Genomic DNA, 20,260 nt, shown 5'->3' with positions numbered 1-20,260 from the left:
TTGATGATATCAAACAAAAACACATAATCTGGAGGGAAATTCCTTTTAACACTAATATCTCTTGACCTTTCTTCCATTTTCCCCTCTCTTTACCAATACTACTACTCCTAGTACAACTACAACAACAACAACAACAACAACAACAACTACTACTACTACTACTACTACTACTACTACTACTACTACTACTACTACTACTACTACTACTACTACAGCTCCAAACAATTTCTCAAATTAAAATATTACATAACCTAGTGTAGGAAAAAGACTCCTGAGAAAGATCCAACACTGCATAGGCTAGCTGAGTAGGAGAATAATAGTGTATATGGCTGAAGGACTAACTTTGAGGTAGTTGCATGTCAGTGATGAGGCTTGATGAGGGGGAAAGAAACCCTGGTGCCTGGGAAGTAATCTTATATTTTAAGAAGCTCCAAAGACAACTCTTCACTAAGTATCCCTTCTTTCTCAAGTAACTCAATTGCTCTGATTGAGACCTTAGTCAAATCATATCTGATACTTATTCAGGGACAACTACCATGTCCTTACAAAGTACAAATCATTAGTATACAATCCCTGCAAATAAATTTAAGAACCAACAGAGTTAGCCACCAGTGTGTTCTCCTAGTGGCTCCTTTGTTCTGAAAGACTTCTCCAGTCTCCATTTCTGTATCTTTTCCAAATTTGGAGGCATGGACTTCCAAGGGCCAGGTTCCTCCTTTACCTAACTTATGAAAGGCACCTGGGATTCTTCCCTCCCAGTCCTAGAGAGAAAGCCTTGCCCTATTCTGAGCCACAGAGTGGCAAGAGCCATCCAGCCCAATCTGGCCAAGTCAGACTTGCAGAAGAGGACTTGTTTCCCAGGAGTCATATTCTCACCCATACTTCACCACCTTGTTTTTGGCACTGTATGTGAGATGTGGGTGTCTTCCTTTGGTGAGTTTTCCTGCTACTAAGGAATCTCAATAAAGAGAAATCAGAAACACATGAAGAGTTTATGAATTAGGAGAAGTCTGAAATAGACTAATAAGGCACCTCTCCATGCCAGTCATCTAGTGCTAAAGTTGCTGGATCATGCAGGAATTGGAACACTGAGGAAGCATTTCCTTCCGAGAATGGTGGTAATTCTCTAGTTCTCAGGTCTCTCCCACAGCTTTCTCCTTTTAATGGTTTCTCTTTTTCTCACAACAAGATGAAAGGGCTCAGTGAATAGAGGGGACAGGCCTGGAGTCAGAAGGACCTAGCTTCAAATCTGTCCTTAGTCACTTTGTATCTCTGTTACCCTGGGCATTCCACTTACCCCCAAATCCCAAGCCCTTATGCTATTCTGCTTTAGAAACAATATTTAATATATATTCTAAAACAGAATTTAAGGGATTTTTTTTAATGTGAGACCCCTGGGCCCCAGAGCAAGAAATGAGGAAGAGGATGATGTGCACTTCCTCTACCCACTTTACAAGACAGATATTCTACATTTGCTCTTTTTCTCCATAAAAATTTTCCAGGGTCAAGATGTTTTTTTTTGTTAACTCCTTTTGCCCCTTTAGGATTGGTATTCTTGCATGTTGGTGGTCATTGGTTTCTTAGCTTCTGTCTCAAGGGCTTTGCCTTGTGAGTATCTTTCGTTCCCTTTCTGAGGATTGAATGAGGGCAGGTAGATCTCTGTTGTTTTTTTTTTTTTATGTGTAGTTCCTGCTTCAAAGCATTTTTTCCTAAGGCTATCTTCCTCAGCTGTTGCTTCTTGTATTTTCAACTGCAACATGGGTTTTGCACTAAGTTCATCATCCTCAACTCTGCTTTGGCTACCCTTTTGGCTGCCCCTTTGCTTCCCCTGCTGCAAGGACTGTGTTATTTAGCTTTGAGTCTCACTGCCAAGGCCAGCCACAGCCCTCAGGGGTATTCTGTGGTGCTCTCAGTCTTCCCCTGAGACTTTGGAAATTCTCCTGGCCCTGGCATTAACTGTGGTTCAGTATTTGATGTGGGGGAAAGTGTGGTCAACTAGTGCTTTGATTTGAGCAGTTTCTTTTCTTTTTTTTTATTTTTTTTAATATATTTTATTTGATCATTTCCAAGCATTATTCGTTAAAGACATAGATCATTTTCTTTCCCCCCCCCCACCCCCCATAGCCGACGCGTAAGTCCACTGGGCATTAGATGTTTTCTTGATTTGAACCCATTGCTTTGTTGATAGTATTTGCATTAGAGTGTTCATTTAAGGTCTATCCTCTGTCATGTCCCCTCAACCTCTGTATTCAGGCAGTTGCTTTTTCTCGGTGTTTCCACTCCCATAGTTTATCCTTTGCTTATGAATGGTGTTTTTTTATCTCCTGGATCCCTGAAAGTTGTTCAGGGACATTACACCGCCCCTAATGGAGAAGTCCATTACATTCGATTATACCACAGTGTAGTGGTTTAGTAGACTAAACTTTGAGTAATTCACACCTGAGTAAGTTCTCACCTCTTTGCTCCTTGCAAGTTTACAAGTTGTCTGACCTTTATAGGTATTTAGCACCTTTTTGAATTAGATCTAAAAATAGGCACAGCTTAAGGGTTTTTGCCTTACTATAAGTATGGGTTAAGTACTTTTCATTGTTCAGCAAGGAGTTTACAACTTTATCTTCCCCTAAGGCATGCTTAAGTATGGGTGAAGTAGAGTTCCCACTTCCTGATCTAAGTCCCTTCATTGTTTAAAATGGGGAATGGTCTTAACCAAGTGTTCTGAAGTAGGGTCTGAGAATTTTTAAGATTCACAATCCCCCCAGATGATCACTGGGTGACTAGTCTCCCCATTGATCATTTAACATAATCATCTTGTAGTCCTAAATGCACTTCTAACTATAGATATATACAATATTCAATTTTCTGAGAGGAAATTAGAGTAGTAAGGGAGGGAATAGAAAGAAAGAAAGCAAAACCAATGTTTTGCTAGGCACAATGACAGAAAGCCAAATTAGGGGCAGTCCCTTTTGTCATAAATGTGTACATTTACAATAAATGTTCAATTAAATTTTAGTTCAATCAACCATATCCAAAATTCATTCTTGATCTTCTTGATGTAATGTATGTTTTTGCATCTTTCTGCAACAGTTCATTCCCTGGATTTAGGAGTTAGCAAGCTTCTTATTGAAGATCTTTTCTAGAACAAAAATCAAAATCTTGGATTTTAAATTAAAATACAGTTCCAAAGCACAAGCATTATCTTCATTTGAATGATAAGGCTGATATGTAGTACTGGATGAATGCCAAGCCCTCCTCCCTCCTTCCCCATCTCCCACATTACTAATCCTATTCTTATCAGTCCACTGGTACATGCATGCATGCATGCATGCATGCATTCATTCATTCATTCATTCATTTATCTAACTGACCTGGGCCACAACTGGCCATTCACCTCTATCCCACAATATTTTTCACCCACTTTCTCAGCAAAAAGTCCCTAGGCTATGGACTTGAGATACAGGAAAATGACTCAGTCCCTGCCCCCCTTCCAGGAGTATGTCCCAAACTAGAGGAACCAAAGGAAGAAAATGACTGAGACAGCCAGTATTGTTCAGAATCACAAAATTTCCCTTTCAGAAAAGGAAAAATTGTTGTTCAGTTATTTCGGACATGTCTGTGTCTTCATGACCCTATTTGGTGTTTCTTACCAAAAGTTATGAAGTGTTTTGTTATTCCCTTCTTCAGCTTATTTTACTGATGAGAAAACTGAAGCAAACAGGGTTGATTGTGTACTGAGGATGCCAGGTGTAATGAAGGTTGTTGGTTAAGCACAAAGCATTAGCAATCATGAGAATAATCTGTGATGTGATGCCAGGACCATTATCATTTTGATTATGTGATCTGGGATATCCAATCTTAGGAATTACCTCATTAAGAAGGGCTTTTATTACTTTCTGCCTTTTTTGTTCTTCTGGGAAATGCCTCCAACTATTCAATAAAGGCAACTACAAAAAATTAGGACCCTGTATCTTAAACCTTTTGCAAGATTGTAGGTAGATGATTCTATTTGCCAATTTATCCCAGGACCTCAATGGAATGGAAATCTCAAACTTCCTTCCAAACTCCAAATTCTTTATATTTTTACTTATAACAGTTTTTTAAAATTTTGCATTCCCACCCTCCTACCTGGTCCTGACCCATTGTGAAGACAAAAAATGTGATGTCCTTTGTACATATGAAATTATGTAAAACATATGTACATATTATCCACTTTGTAACAACAACACAAAAGCCAAGAAAAAAGAAATTGAAAGAAGTATTGTTTATACAACATTTAGACACCATCAGATCTTTCTCTGGAGGTAGAGAGTATATTTCTTCATCATAAATCCTTTGAAAATGTCTTAGATCAATGTATTGATCAGGATAGCTAAGTCATCAGTCTCTTGTGAAAGATAGGATTAACTCTCCTCTTGTCTATTTTTTTTTTATCTTTTAAAAAAAGTTGCTTCATTTAACTTAAAGAAATAGCACCATATGGAAATTATTTCCATTCAAACATGTTTTTATATTTTTCTACATAATATTTACAAACATGATTTGTAGCCAGTTCTGGAGTAAAACATAACTTGAGTGTGGCGAATGTAAATATTTAGGATTTAAGTCTTATAGCTACTGAAATATTTTATGGAGTTATATTTTAAATTTTATATAGTCAATTTAGAACATTATTTCTTGGTTACAAGAATCATATCCTTTCCCTCTTTCTACTTCCTCCACCCCTTCCTGTAGCTGAAATGCAATTTCACTGTGTTTTATATGTGTTCTTAATCAGAACCTATTCCCATATTGTTGATGTTTGCACTAGGGTGATCATTTAGAGTCTACATGCCCAATCATATCCCCTTCCATCAATGTAATGAAACAATTCTTTTTCTTCTGTGTTTCTGCTCCCACAGTTTTTCCTTCGAATATGGATAGTTTTCTTCCTCATAGATCCCTCCGAGTTGATCAGGATCACTGCATTTGGAACTAATGGAGAAGTCTATTACATTTGATTGTATCACAGTGTATCAGTCTCTGTGTAAAATGTTCTCCTGCTTCTGCTCCTTTCACTCTGCATCAATTCCTGGAGGTCATTCTAGTTCCCATTGAATTCCTCCAGTGTATTATTCCTTTGATCACAATAGTATTCCATCATCAACATATACCACAATTTTTTCAGCCATTCCCCAATTGAAGGGCATCCCCTCATTTTCAAATTTTTTGCCACCACAAAGAGTGCAGCTATGAATATTCTTGTACAAATTTTTTTTTTCCATATTATCTCTTTGGGGTATAAACCCAGCAGTGTTATGGCTGGATCAAAGGGCTGACTGTTTTTTAGTGTCCTTTCTGCATATTTCCAAATTGACCTCCAGAACAGTTGGATCAATTCACAACACCACCAGCAGGGCATTAATGTTCCAATTTTGCCACATCCCCTGCAACATTCATTACTTTCCTTTGCTGGCATGTTAGCCAATCTGCTAGGTGTGAGGTGATACCTCAGAGTTGTTTTGATTTGCATCTCTCTGATTATAAGAGATTTAGAACACTTTTTTTCCTGTGTTTATTAATAGTTTTTATTTTTTATATGAAAATTGCCTATTCATGTCCCTTGCCCATTGATCAATTGGAGAATGGCATGGTTTTTTTGTACAACTTATTTAGCTCTTTATAAATTTGTGTAATTAGATCTTTGTCAGAGGATTTTGTTATGAAGATTTATTCCCCCAATTTGTTGCTTCCATTCTAATTTTGGTTACATTGGTTTTGTTGGCACAAAACCTTTTTAGTATAATATAATAAAAATTATTTACTTTCCATTTGTGATTCTTTCTAACTCTTGCTTTGTCTTAAAATCTTTGCTTTCCCAAAGATCTGATATATACATACTATTTTGTGTTCACCTAATTTACTTATATTTTCCTTCTTTTAACATTCATGTCATTCACCCATTCTGAATTTTCTTGGTTTATGGTTTGAGATGTTGATCCACACCCAATCACTCCCATATTGTCTTCCAATTTTCCCAGCCATTTTTGTCTAAAAATGGATTTTGGTCCTCAAAGCTGGGATCTTTGGGTTTATCATAGACAGTCTTGCTGAGGTCCCTTACCCCAAGTCTATTCCACTGATTCTCCTTTCTGTCTCTTAGCCAGTACCATTTTGCTTTGATGACCCCTGATTTATAGTATTGTTTGAGATCTGCTACTTCTAGGACATCTTCCTCCACATTTTTTTTTCATTATTTCCCTGGATATCCTTGATCTTTGGTTCTTCCAAACGAACTTTGTGATGTTTTTTCTACTTCAATAAGCAACTTTCTTGGTAGTTCCATGGGTATGGCACTAAATAAGTTTGGGTAGGATTGTCATTTTTATTATGTTAACTCATCCTACTCATGAGCAGTTAATGTTCTTCCAATTATTTAGATCTAGTTTTAATTTTGTGGAAATTGTTTTGTAGTTGTGTTCATATAGTTCTTGTGTTTGCTTTGGCAGATAGATTCCTACATATTTTATATTGTGTAGGGTGATTTTAAATGGAATTTCTCTTTCTTATTCTTGCTGTTGAGATGTATTGGAAATATATAGAAATGCTGATAACATATGTGGGTTTATTTTGTATCATGTAACTTGGGTAAAATGGTTGATTATTCCCACTAGCCTTTTAATTGATTCTCTATGATACTTTAAGTAGACCATCATATCATCTGCAAAGAGAGATAGCTTGATCTCCTCATTGCCTATTTTAATGCCTTCAATGTCTTTTTCTTCTCTAATTGCTACTGCTAGTGTTTCTAGTACAATGTTAAATAGTAGAGGTGATAATGGGCATCCTTATTTCACTTGTGCTCTTATTGGGAATACATCTAGTTTATCTCCATTGCAGATGATGTTGGCTAATGGTTTTAGATATATACTGTTGATTATTTTTAGGAAAGGCCCTTCTATTCCTATACTTTCTAGTGCTTTCAGTTGGAATGAGTGTTGTATTTAGTCAAAGGCTTTTTCTGCATCTGTTGTGATAATCATGTGATTTTTGTTGGTTTGCTTGTTGATATGGTCAATTATGTGGATGATTTTCCTAATATTAATCTGGTATGAATCCCAACTGATCATAATGAATAACCCTCAGGATCAGTTGCTGGAGTCTTTTTGCTAGTATTCTATTTAAGACCTTTGCATCTATGTCCATGAAGGAGATTAGTCTATAGTTTTCTTTCTCTGTTTTTGATGTGCCTGGCTTTGGAATCAGTACCATAATTGTGTCATAAATGGAATTTGGTACAACTCCCTGTTTGTTTATTACATCAAATATTTTGTATAATATTGGGATTAGTTGTTCGTTGTATGTTTGATATAACACACTTATAGAACCATCAGGCCCTGTGGATTTTTTCTTAGGGACATTTGTGATGCCTTGTTCAATTTCTATTTCTAATACAGGATTATTTAAGTATTCCAATTCTTTTTCTGTTTTTGCTTTCACTGGCTTTGGTATCAAAAATATATTTGGATCACAAAAGGAATTTGGTGGGATTCTTTCTTTACCTATTTTTGAAAATTCTTCCCTTCCATCTTGGAATCAATTCTGAGTATTGGTTCAAAGTAAGTTGAGAAGTAAAGGCTAGAAAAAGGGGGATAATGACATGCCCGTGGTCACACATCCAAAGTATCTGAGGCCAGATGTGAACCCTGGTCCTCCTGAATCTAGGCCCTGCTATCTACTGATCACCCCATAGCCCTCATTGCCTAGATTTTTAAGATTGTTTAAATAGCATTGAGATTCATTGTTCCTTCAGTGTGGTAATTCACTGGTATATCAATCTGATCCTGGGGACTTTTACATAGAGAACTCATTTGTGGTTTCTTCAATGTCTTTTTCTAAGATTGAGTTGTTTAAATATTCTATTTATAATTCTGTTAATCTGAGCAATTAATCTTTTTTGTAAGTATTCATCTATTTTACTTACATTTCAATTTTGCTGGCACATGATTGCTCAAAATAAGTGCTCAAAATTTCCTTAATTTCAACTTCATTGCTAACTCATTCATCCTTTTCATTTTTGCTATTGGTTATAATGTTTTCTTCTATCTTTAATCAAATTAACCAATGCTTCATCTATTTAATTGTATTTATATTTTAAAAACCAGATCCTAGTATTATTTAATTCTGTTTTTTATTTTCTTTTGATTTTATTAAACTCTCTTTTTGATTTTCAAGATTTCCTGTTTAATTGGACATTTCCTGATCTTTCCAGGGAACTGAAGTCAGTTGTATCCAGAGACAGCCCTAGAGAGTTTAAGATGCCCTAGATCACATTATGTGTCAACTGCTACTCTGAAACTTTTTGTACTTATGAGTCCTTCCTGTACTGGTAGTTCCACCTAGTGGACAGAAGGAGACCAATAGCAAGAGAGGAATATCTGAGGCCAGGGATGATTGAGCCAGCCTGATTTCCATCTGATTATAGAGGGGCAAATGTTGGAGCCCTTCCTCACCCAAGAAAGGATTGGGTTGGATGTGAGCCTGTTTATGCGTCTCATAACTGTTGCAGAGTCAGTCCAGGAATCCTCTTCAGATCAGTTTTGCAAAGCATCCCAAATCATTTTTGGAAGAGAAATGAGAAGGGAGTCAAGTCCATTAAAACTGTTTGCTGTTTGGCCTGTGTAGTCAAGGAAAACCCATAGACCAGTTTCCTTGAGATACAGCTTGCTGAAAACTCTCCTCCATCTCTCTTTATCTCTAGACTACCCTATCCCTAATCCCTTTGCTGCCTCTTCATTCTTTTCGGCTCTGTCTTCTTAAATCTTATTTCCTGAATTTTGGGGCTACATCAATCTAGGTCTACCACATCTTCTAAAAACAGAAAAGTAAAGACTTTTTGCTTGAGAAAGAAGTTGGGAAAAAAGGAGGTACAATGAATAACCCTGAAAAGAACAATGAGATCCATATCAGTAAATATTGTGTGAAAGGCAAGCTTGGGGAAGGGAAGGAGACCAGGGGCCTAGAGAAGGTCAAGAAATTGAGGAATCATCTTCATTTTTCTCCCACATTTCTGGAGGCAGACTAGGAGAAATAAGAGTCAGAGGCCACACAATCCTACTCGCCTATCTTTCTAACAAAATATAGTAGAGTTCTCAATTAGTCACCAGGATTCCAATCATAATCGCTGCCCCTTCTGAAAAAGAAGCCATTACCTCCTCTGAAGAGCTGATCTGCAGGGGCAGCTGGGTAACTCAGCGAATTGAGAGCCTGGCTGTGGATCAGGAAATCTTGGGTTCAAATCTTGCCTCAGACACTTCTTAGCTGTGTGACCATGAGCTAGTTACTTAACCCCCATTGCCTGGCCCTTCTGCCTTGGAAACAATACAGAGTATTGATTCTAATGCAGGAGGTAAGGGTTTTAAAAAAGAGTTGTTTTGTGATAGACAAGAGATAAAAGGGTACCAGAATGTTGCTGTAAGGAGAAAAGATACTGACACATTAGGAAATAGTCCCTCCCTGATCAATGTAACCACTGAGCATCCCCTGGCAGGGGCATCAAACCCATTATAACTTGACCAGTCTTTGGAGACATGTCTCCCCTCCGCCTCAAGTCTTTTCTTCTTTGGGCTAAGCATCTCTAGTGCCCTTAATTGGCCCTTCAATAAAATATGTGTGTGCTCATGTCTCTTCTCTATGACTCTCTATTGCCTACAGACTATCCTTGAGTGTTCTTGTTCTGGCATTAAACCTTAGCCCTTCACAAAATGGCAGCAGGCATTACAGATACTTCTGGCCATGCATTGTGTGCTCAGACAGCCTGAGTCTACATTTGGTACCCAGTCCCACACTCTGACTTTCCTTCCTCTGAACCTTTGTTTGGGCTCTTCTTGGGATTTATACACAGCTTTTATATATGGTCTCATTTCATCCAACAACACTAAGAGGGAGAGATTATTTTACCCATTTAACAAATCAGGAGACTGAGACACAGATAGGGACTTGCTAGTAAGTCGCACAACCAGTAACATTTTGAGACAGAATTTGAACTCAGGTCTTTCTCACTCTTAGTCCAACACTAGTCACTATGTCATGTCAGTCACTAGATCCATTGATGCTGCCAAAACACCTTCCAAAAAGTCCTACCATGACCTTCATGCTCAGGAGCATGCTCACTGTTTCTTCATATTCTCCCCCCACTACAAAAGGTGGCTAGCTGACCTCAGATTTGTCACTGTCCTGGTCAGTCTCACTTGGCTTTACTGGATACAAATGGGAGGCTCATTCTTCCTCACCTTAAACTTCCCAGTGGAGACCCAGGGATGGAGTGCAAGCTCTACCAAAATAACAAGGAGAAAGGTCAAGGAAGCTGAAATATTTCTCACTTATACCTGTAAAATTGGAAATTAATTTTAAGACAGCTGGCCATGGATGACCCAGGAAGGAAGCCTGTTGATGATCCTGGATGTGCCCCAGGGATTGCTCTGGCACACTGTGAATCTTAAAAATTCTCAGACCCTACTTCATAACACTTGGTTAAGACCATTCCCCATTTTAACAATGAAGGGACTTAGTCAGGAATGTGAGAACTCTACTCCACCCATACTTAAGCATATTTTAGAGGAAGATAAAGTTGTAAACTCTTTACTGAACAATAAATAAGTACTTAACTCATACTTATAGTGAAACAAAAGCCTTAAGCTAAGTCCATTTTTAGGAAGGTGCTAAGTACCTATGAAGGTCAGGCAACTTGCCAACTTGTAAGGGACAAGCCTTAACAAAAGAGGTATGAGGTTTTAGTCTACTCAGGTGTGAAATAAGAATGGTTTGTCCTTTGGAAAATGTCTACTGTGATTGGTAGATGTGAGAACTTAGGGGAGGTGACATAGGAGAAAATTCTCTTTAAAAGGAAATCAGAAGCTGAGAGAAAAACTCTCTCTGAGGACCTCTCTCTGAAGAGGTTTCATATGGCCAAAGATGAATGGGAAGGGCTTGGTGGCTGAACTTAGATGGAGATTGAGCTGGCCAAAGGTGAACTGGTATCTCTCTGAACACTAGAGTCTTGCTTGGGACAAATCTTGTGGTGAGTGTAAAGATTAAAATTTAGGGGAGATGGGGAGACTGAGGCAGGTAGAAATTAGTTTCTCTCTGCAAGAAGTATTATATTTTTTAAAGGTTTATTAAAGGATTAAAGATTAAAGAATATACAAGTAAGAAACATGTGCCTAGGCCAGAGGACTAGACAAAATAACCTCACATCACGCAAGAGACGCTTCTGCTCCAAAACGGAAGTCCAAAAGCCCCAAGCCCCCCTCAAAAGCTTTTGAATCAGCTTAAATCCCTTCTCGATCTCGGCCCAGGTGAGATTACAAGGCATTCTGGGGAAGTGGAGCAAAGGCTCGTGGGGATTGTAGTCCTGTATCTGAGTCTATTTTTTACATGAGTGATAAAAGACTGACTGATCTCTCTCTTAAGGCTTAAAAGCCTAGGCTGGCCTAAGCTGGCCTATCTCTTTTCTCATTGTTTCCTCTTATTCTCTCTCTTTCATTAATTCCTTATTTGTATTAATTAAAATCTCCATAAAAACCAGCTGACTTGGTTATATTTAATATGTGGGAATTTTTCCCGGGTGACCACTATATTTTTGATTTGAAAACATATCTTTGAGGTCACAGTTTAAGGCAACAACTCTTTTATCTACAGTTTATGCCAAACTCCTTTAATTATTACAACACATACCTCTCTCAGTGAGGTATTTTAACTTCCAACTAGAGATCAGGAAAGGTCTCTCCTTGGACCATAAAGGCTCAGGGAAATTTAGTCCCCATTAGCTTAGATTCCCAGCATAAAACCTCATGTGAGCTTGAAGATCACCTTCAACATTCTCATTCTCATCGTGTAGGGCAGGAAACACCAAAGGAAAGTAAAGATCCCAAAGCAGGGAATTCTAGAATCTTCTGTAAAGGGTATGGACATCCTGGGGGCAAATCATGTCCTATGCTCTAGAGATGCTATTGTGGGTTCAATATATCCAGACTTGAAACAGGTCTCACCTGACTCCCAGCCAGAGGCTCATCCTTTTGTATCCTGATAAGAACTGATCTATTCCCACTCTCTGCCTTTCCTTTTCTTTCCTCGACAGAGTTAAAGTAATGTTTCCCTTTCTGAGCACAATCTCCCCATGGCCTGACTTTAGTCTATCCACACCACCGGCTCCCAATATCCTTATCAAGCTGTCAAGGTAAGGGACCCTGGCTTCTGGAAGTCCAGGCCAAGGAATCATAAACTCTTGGTGGTTCTGCCAAGTTAGAAAGGCCTCAAATCCAAGCCCAGGTGCTGGATGAAGTGGTCTATCATCCCCAGACCAGCTTGCCTCAGCCCATCAAGACTGAGCACCAGGGGCTTGGACTCCATGTGAATGTCTTTGTCAGTCACAGAACTGAAGAAGAACTTTTCTTAAGGACTGGAGGAGATGAGATCTGCACCATAGAAAGGGGTGTCTTTGCCTTTGAAATCACAGGTTTTTAGTCTCTGGCCCCAGCCTTGCCAAGGTCTTAGACAGGCCACTTCCAAACCACTTATAAGGTTATAAGATAAGAAAAAGTACGAATACAGTCATTTTCTGTCTATTCCCTGCACAGCACCACTGTCCAAACCTACCATCATCACCTCCAACAATACTGCAGTGGAGACCAAGGACTTCTCAATGACATGCAATGCTACGGGTCAAATTCACGCTTACCGGTGGTTCATAAATGGACTTGACCTAGGTGGTAACAGGATACAGCTGTCGCCGGATAAGAGGACACTCACTATCCTCAGTCTCAGAAGAACGGAAAACAAAGGGCCCTATGTGTGTGAAATCGAGAACCCATTGTTTAGGAAAAGGAGTAATCCATTCACACTGAATGTTACCTGTGAGTATATTGCTTCTTCCTATATGGTGCCTTCTTATAGCCTGGTGGTGTGTTCCCAGAGGCCCAGGCTAATTCAGTCCCTTCTCTGAGAGCTAAAGAGGTAGGCTCTGAGGTTCCCAACCCCCTTCATCTTTAGGGAGCCCAAACTGGCCTTGCCATATGTTCTGGTTGAGGGTGGCCAGCCAGGGTGCTGAACTGGAGAAAGCCCTAAGATCTTCCAAGTTCAGATCCACACTGGAAAAGTAGAAGATGAGTTGTGAATTTCCCAGCTCAAAGGAGGATCAGGGAGACACAGTGGTTCTTGGTGATGGGTTATAGACTAGGAGATGCCCCCTTATTTCTGCCATAATCTCAATATGGAATCCTTTTCTTTCTTCCAGATGGACCAGATAACGCCACAATTGTACATTCAGCCAATGAGTACCCTACTGGGGCAAATATTACCTTGAGCTGTGTTGCTGATTCTAACCCAGCAGCACAATTCACTTGGTTACACAATGGACAACCTGTCAGCAACTCAGCCACATTTTCTGTTATTGCATCCCTGAATCATGCTGGCACTTATACCTGTACTGCATCTAACTCATTCACTGGTTTGACGCGTACTGCAACCAAGAATATTATAATCTATGGTGAGTATCTGGATTGGGCCCCCAACTTTGTGTGGGGCTCTCTCTTTCCCTGGCATGACAGAAATAGACAAAAGTGACACTCTCCCCCCCCCCCTGGTCCCATGGCACAGTGCATTGTGGTAGAAAGAGCCCTGAGCTCAGAATCATAAAACTTGGATAGAATCCTTTCTTTTCTGTCTACTCTCTGTGTAGTAAATGACTCCTCCTTTTGAGGCCTCAGTTTCTTTATCTGGAAAAATGAATTACATTTTCTCTGTATATAATAGCATTCTATGAGTAAAGGTCCTTTTTATATGGTAGGTATAAAAAGCATGTGAGTTGTCTTCATCATCCTTGTTATTGTTATTGTATTATTCTCTTCTGTCCTAGTGATATACAACCTTCTTCATCTCCCAAATTCTAGGACCGCAGGTTCAATGACTGCCCAATACTCTTTCCTTCAATCCCTTTCCCTTGGTGCTGTGGAACCACGGAATATTTCTAGTCTTGGTTGGAGTATAAGCTATGGTCATGCAATGGGGCTGGCCTTGATTCCCCTTGGTAGGGAAATTCTGGAGATGGAAAGGAAGATATAAACTTTGTCTCCTTTCACACAAAGAGATTCACCATTGGACATATATTTTCCTCTTTGTGGCATTAAATGCCACATGGAAGCATGTCTTTTGTGAAGCCTGGTTCTGATCTATTGGCTTTAGCATTCAGTAGCTGGATCCACTGTAGAATTCCTGCTGCCCAATTAATTCACTGGTCTGACTTTCCTATGTACAGATGACAGACCCTCCATTCCCATAATCACATTAATGTACAGCAGGACCATAGAGAGATCATCTCTGGCCTTAGTTTCCTTTTATTTCATGTAGTTTTATTGTTACAAACCTTAGGGGTATCCCAACTTCCTGTCCCTGCCTCTAGGAATGTTCTGAATGGAGAGCAGGGGGGAGAGATAGAATTGTGAAGTGGGGAAGTGACCTTGGGGAAGTCAGACACCAACAGGATATACTTCAGAGGTGGAATGATTTTTTATTGGCCTCAATCTGTACATGAGGATGATGAAAGCACACATTTTAAATGATCATATAATTATCTCTGTGTCATTTTCTTTTGTTAACTATTTTCCAATTACCTTTTCCCCTGGTTCATGCAGCACCTGAGAATGTTGCAGGTTATGTATTTGACACCTGTGGTTGAAAAGAGCTTTTTCTTAATTTATTTTTTTCCAATTAACTAAAATCTATTTTCTGTCCCCCTTCTACCTTCTACCAGTAATGAAATCTAAAATCTTTGGGACAGGTATGAGTTGTGCCTGCCTGTAGCCACAAATTAATATATTCCTAGGTGGACACCTGAGAAGGAGAGTTAGAAACTGAGAGAAAATGGGTGAAGGGGATATAGAGAAAGAGGAAATAGAACAAAGGAAGAGAGACTCAGAGACAAGGCTTCAAGAGCTTGGGATCCAGCCTGTGTGCTCCTCTGATGGTGGTAGAGAGAAGAGAGAGTGAACTATATATGTCCTCAATCTTTTATTGGAGGATCAAGGAATGGGGAATGGAGGTAGCTAATGATCATTTTACAAGGCACAAGACTTAACATTGGTTCAACTGACTACCACAAGATCAAATAGGAGGGGTTTATTCAAACATGTGACCTGGTATGGAATCTGGTCAGACAAGGTGTGAACTAGGACCCTATGGCAGCTTACCCGGGAATTCTTCTAATTTTTGGACTGTAGATTTGGAGAGTAGTCAGAATTAATACAGTACCTATTAAATGCAATGATCAAGACTAATAAGCCTATGAATCCGGTACATCAGCACATAAGTTGCAATATTTATATATTAATAATTGTTTCAAGATTAAAATACATGTATGATGCCGCATGGACAATCAAGGAAAACTAATTTCAGAGCTCAAAAAATATGTGTTGCAACTTACACCCTCAGTCCATCCCATTTCTGAAGAGAGGCAGCTGATTTCATAGGAAGTCTATAGCTTTTTGTTGAAAGTGAGTAACTTATTTCATCATGGGTCTTCTGCAGTCCTGGTTGGTCAGTGCAGTGATGAGAGGTCCCATGGGTTTCCAAGTTGTTTGCCTTCAGAACAATGTTGGTATTGTATATATTATCTCTTGGTTCTACTCATTTCATTCTGTATCTGTTCAGATAAATCTTCTGAAGTTTCTTTTCTTGAACTCATTCTGTTCAATGTTTCTATGAGTGACTTGGATCAAATGAAATAATATCTGTAAAGAGTTTTGTAAATCATGACCATTAATGTTCTACTAATTCTACAGACAAGCAGAAGGCATAATTTTGAAACTGGAGAGAAAAAAAGAAATAATGAGAAAATTGGCAGGATAGGGATTGTTGAAACAGGTAGGATGCAGAAGTAGTTTAGGATGCTGGCACAGTAGACATAATGTGATAAGATGAATGTCATTGGGGATTGATATCAGGTCCTATCCTTGAGTAGAAAAAGTCCAAAACACAAAAAAGCATTGGCCTCGATGGGACAGTGACTGGTACCTATGCCATAGAAAAGAGTTGAAGTAATGGGGTATGGTTGATTTAAAAAAGGGGAAATTGGAGACAGACTATTAATGCCAATTTGGATTGCATAAAGAGATGTTGGAGATTATTGAGAGATCCACAAACTTATTATAAGTGGGAAAGGTAACAGGGGAGTTGAAAAAGCATAATGCATACTTTTTTTAACCCTTCCCTTTTAGCCTTAGAATCCATACTGTGCAATGGAGGTTACATGAGTGACCTAGGGTTATGTATCTTTGAATTATTTGAGGTCAGATTTCATCCCAGAACCTCTGATCTCTAGGCCTGGCTCTTAATCCACTGAGCTACACAACTACCCCAACCAATGCAGTCTTAAGAGAAACATGTCCATTTCCAAGAATAAGGAGAAAGCTGCCCTTCTGTACTATCAGATGGCACTTGGATTATTGTATTTGGTTCTAGATGACTACTTACAAGTGGCAACAGTGAACTGGGGAATGTTCAGCCAGATTGGTGAGGAGTCTGGAGTCTCTAAAGATCAATTGAGGGAACTACATATTAGAAAAATGCCTGGGACTTCTACTGAGTCACAATAGGGGGCTGCTAAAGAGTTGTAAGAAAGAAAGACTGCAACATTATCAAAGCAGGGATAATTAACATTTATTTTATGTAGCACACAAGGTTATCCTCAAGAAAAAAGTTTGGGGAGGTAAGATGAAGGCCTCAAAATAGCAGAAGTTCAGACCTCTGAATACCCTTCCTAATGGATCACAAACTGAATGCTCCCAGGGGATTGAAAATCAAACTTAACAACAAGTCTGAGCCAAGGAACCATCCTGTTGGACTTAATTCAAAAGGTACGCCCCCCCTCCCCCCATAAAGCCAGAATCTGAGAACCCTTAGGGTTAAGGGGAAGACTGAAGGAAGGTCCCAGGACCCATCCCCCCACCCACCCAGAGTGCTGAGATTCCAATGGCAGTGGGAACTTCTGGGTGGTCAAAGGTGCTAGTCTGAAAGGCATAACTTGCAAGCAGAGCTGTGCCAAGTTTAGAGTGTCCAACGGAGATGTTGTGGAAGGAGCTAGAGAGGGAGCATAGACCTGGCAGCCTTGTCAGAGTGGTGGAGATCCTCCATATTTGCTCCAGCCTTCCAGGAAGTTTTGGACTCAGAGCACACCCAGCCCAACTAAGCTGAACTTAATCTCATCAAAAGACTACAGATTTCAGGGATACCCAAGGTCCATATCCATCCTCATTGACTGCTGGACTTTAATGCAATCAAAAGCCTCCAGAGGTCAGGGAAGCTCAAACCCCACCAGAGGCTACACTGAGAGATCTCCTATTAAAGCTCCAAGAGGGGAGAGTGACAGAAGCCCCCAAAAACAAAAAAAAAATGAGAGGAGTAAGAGCACAGACAAATATGGGGAGTAAAGAAGGGGTGAATTTCAGCAAACAACAGATAAAGAAGAAAGAAACTACAATAGACAGCTTCTACTCAGCAAATGGAACAGAGGGGGAGAGATCAGCAAACGATAAATCAGAAATCCCAGTGAATTGGATACAGGCTGTGGAAGAATTCAAAACACAATCAAAAGAAGCTGAAGACAACTGGGAAAATAACTTAAAAATTAAGATAAGTCATCTGGAAACAGAGGCACTTGAACTAAAATGAGAAAATAGTGTCTTGAAAGCCAAAATCAACCAGCTGGAAAATGAGGCAGAGGAGATGAAAGATGAGGCAAAGAAGATGAAAGATGGGACAAAGGAGAAGAAAGACAAGGTAAAGAGGATGAAAGAAGACCTTCAAAGAAAATCAGATCAGAAGGAAAAGGAGGACCAAAAAGCCAGGGATGAAATTCAGTCTTTAAGAATCAGAATACAACAACTGGAATTAAGTGACCTCACAAGGCAACAGGACACTATAAAACTAAACAAAAAGAATGAAAAAATTGGGGAAAATATGAAGCCTCTCATTCACAAAACTGACAATTTAGATAATCGTTTGAGAAGAGATAATTTAAGAATCATTGGTCTACCAGAAGACCATGAGAAAAGAAAAAGCCTGGACATAATACTACAGGAAATTACTCAGGAAAACTGTCACAATATCCTAGAACAAGAGGGGAAAGTGGAGATTGAAAGAATCCACAGATCACCTCCTGTATTTAATCCCAAACTGATAACACCCAGGAATGTTATAGCCAAATTTAAAAACTATCAGACCAAAGAAAAGATATTACAAGCTGCCAAGATGACGCCATTCAGGTACAATGGAAACACAGTGAGGATAACACAAGATCTGGCTACATCCACACTGAAGGACTGAAAGTCATGGAATATGATATTCTGGAAAGCAAAGAACTCTGGAACTAGGTCTACAACCAAGAATCAAATACCCATCAAAACTGACTATATTCTTACAGTGGAAAGTATGGTCATTCAACACAATAGAAGAATCCCAAGCATTTGTAAAGAAAAGATCAGACCTGAACAGCAAATTTTATGTCCAAGCATAGAACTCAAGAGAATCATCAAAAGGTAATTAAAAAAGAGTGGGAAAAGAAAAACAAAAAAAGAAGAAAAACATGTTTAAGAGACTCAATAAGTTAAAATTATATGTATCCCTATAAGAAAGAGAGGTCATTGGTAACTCTTAAAAACTGTTGCTATCACCTGGGCAGCTAGTAGAATTACACTTAGAGGGAACAGTGACAAACTGTATAGGATGAAAGGACAAGACACAATAGGTATATAGATATATGCATGCATAAATACATATACGTGTGTGTGTGTGTGTATACAACCAGACCTAAAAAAAAGAGGTTAATACTAAAAGAAACAGGAAAAGAAACAAATGGGGATAAATTTATATGTCACAAAGAAGCTCATGGCAGGAGGGGAGAGAACATCGATACACTGGAAGGGTAAAGAGGGTGGAGATAGGAATTACTCATCTCTTATGTGCTTTGAAACTGACCTAAAGAGGGAAGAATAATCCAATTCATTGAGGCAGAGAATAGATTTGTGCCCTATATGGAAATAGAAGGGTAAAAAATGGACTGGTGGTGAGGGAAAGAAATACAAGGGAGGGAGAGGGTGGGGGGGGGGAAATTTAAAAAAAGATTACAGGGGAAAATAAGGGGGAGTTAAAAAGGGAGAGGGGTAGAAAGGGAAGTAAAATAAGGGTGGTAACTATGGGGACTGATTATAAATAAACATTAGTGTAGAAGGAAATAGTGAAAGAAGAAAAGACAGGACCAGGAGTAGAAATCAAAATGCTGGGAAATACACAGCTAGTAATCATAACTCTGAATGTGAATGGAATGAATTCACCCAGAAAATGCAAGTGGATAGCATAGTGGATTAGAATCCAAAACCCTAACATATGCTGTCTGCATAAACAAATTGTGGTATATGTTGGTGATGGAATACTATTGTGCTAAAAGGAATAATAAAGTGGAGGAATTCCATGGAGACTGGAACGACCTCCAGGAAGTGATGCAGAGTGATAGGAGCAGAACCAGGAGAACATTGTACACAGAGACTGAGACCCTGTGGCACAATTGAATGTAATGGATTTCTCCATTAATGGTAATGCAATGTCCCTGAACAATCTGCAGGGATCTATGAGAAAAAAAAAACGGTATCCTTAAGCAGAAGAGAAAGTGTGGGAGTAAAAACACGGAGGAAAGGCAACTACTTGACTACAGTTGTTGAGGGGATATGATTGAGGAGAAATGCTAAATGAGCACCCTAATGCAAATACCAACAGCAAGGAATAGGGTTCGGAGCAAGGGCACATGTGATACCCAGTGGAATCACACGTTGACTTGGGGAGGGTTGGTGGAAGGGGAGGTGAGGAAAAGAAAATGATCTCTGATTCCAATGAATAATGTATGAAAATGACCAAATAAAGTAATGTTTAAAAACTAAAAACTTAAAAAAAAAAGGGAAATTGGATACAGACTATTAATGCCATGTTGGATTGCATAAAGAGATGTTGGGTATGATTGAGAGGTCCACAAACTTATTATCAGTGGGAAGGTAACAGGGTAGTTGAAAAAACATAATGTATACTTTTTTTAATCCTTCCCTATTAGCATTAGAATCCATGCTGTGCAATGGAGGTTAAATGAGTGGCCCAAGGTCATATATCTTTGAATTATTTGAGGTCAGATTTGATCCCAGAACTTCTGATCTCTAGGCCTGGCTCTCAATCCACTGAGCTACACAAC

At 39.1% G+C, this 20,260-nt stretch overlaps 1 protein-coding gene across 1 annotated transcript in view; it reads left to right on the top strand.

The window, feature by feature from the left end:
• Positions 1–13,613, top strand: part of LOC130453969 (carcinoembryonic antigen-related cell adhesion molecule 5-like) — a 77,380-nt gene extending 63,767 nt beyond the window's left edge. Inside the window, exons 8-9 of the mRNA XM_056796422.1 lie at positions 12,612–12,887; positions 13,268–13,613. Of these exons, the coding sequence (XP_056652400.1) occupies positions 12,612–12,887; positions 13,268–13,596 (605 nt within the window). The 3' untranslated portion in view covers positions 13,597–13,613. The remainder of the gene's footprint in view (positions 1–12,611; positions 12,888–13,267) is intronic.
• Positions 13,614–20,260: the final 6,647 nt, after the last annotated feature.

This window comes from Monodelphis domestica, chromosome 4 (assembly GCF_027887165.1).
Source record: "Monodelphis domestica isolate mMonDom1 chromosome 4, mMonDom1.pri, whole genome shotgun sequence".
Taxonomy (NCBI): Eukaryota; Metazoa; Chordata; class Mammalia; order Didelphimorphia; family Didelphidae; genus Monodelphis; species Monodelphis domestica.
Note: the sequence above shows the minus strand (reverse complement) of the source record. Positions and strands in the feature narration are given on the sequence as shown.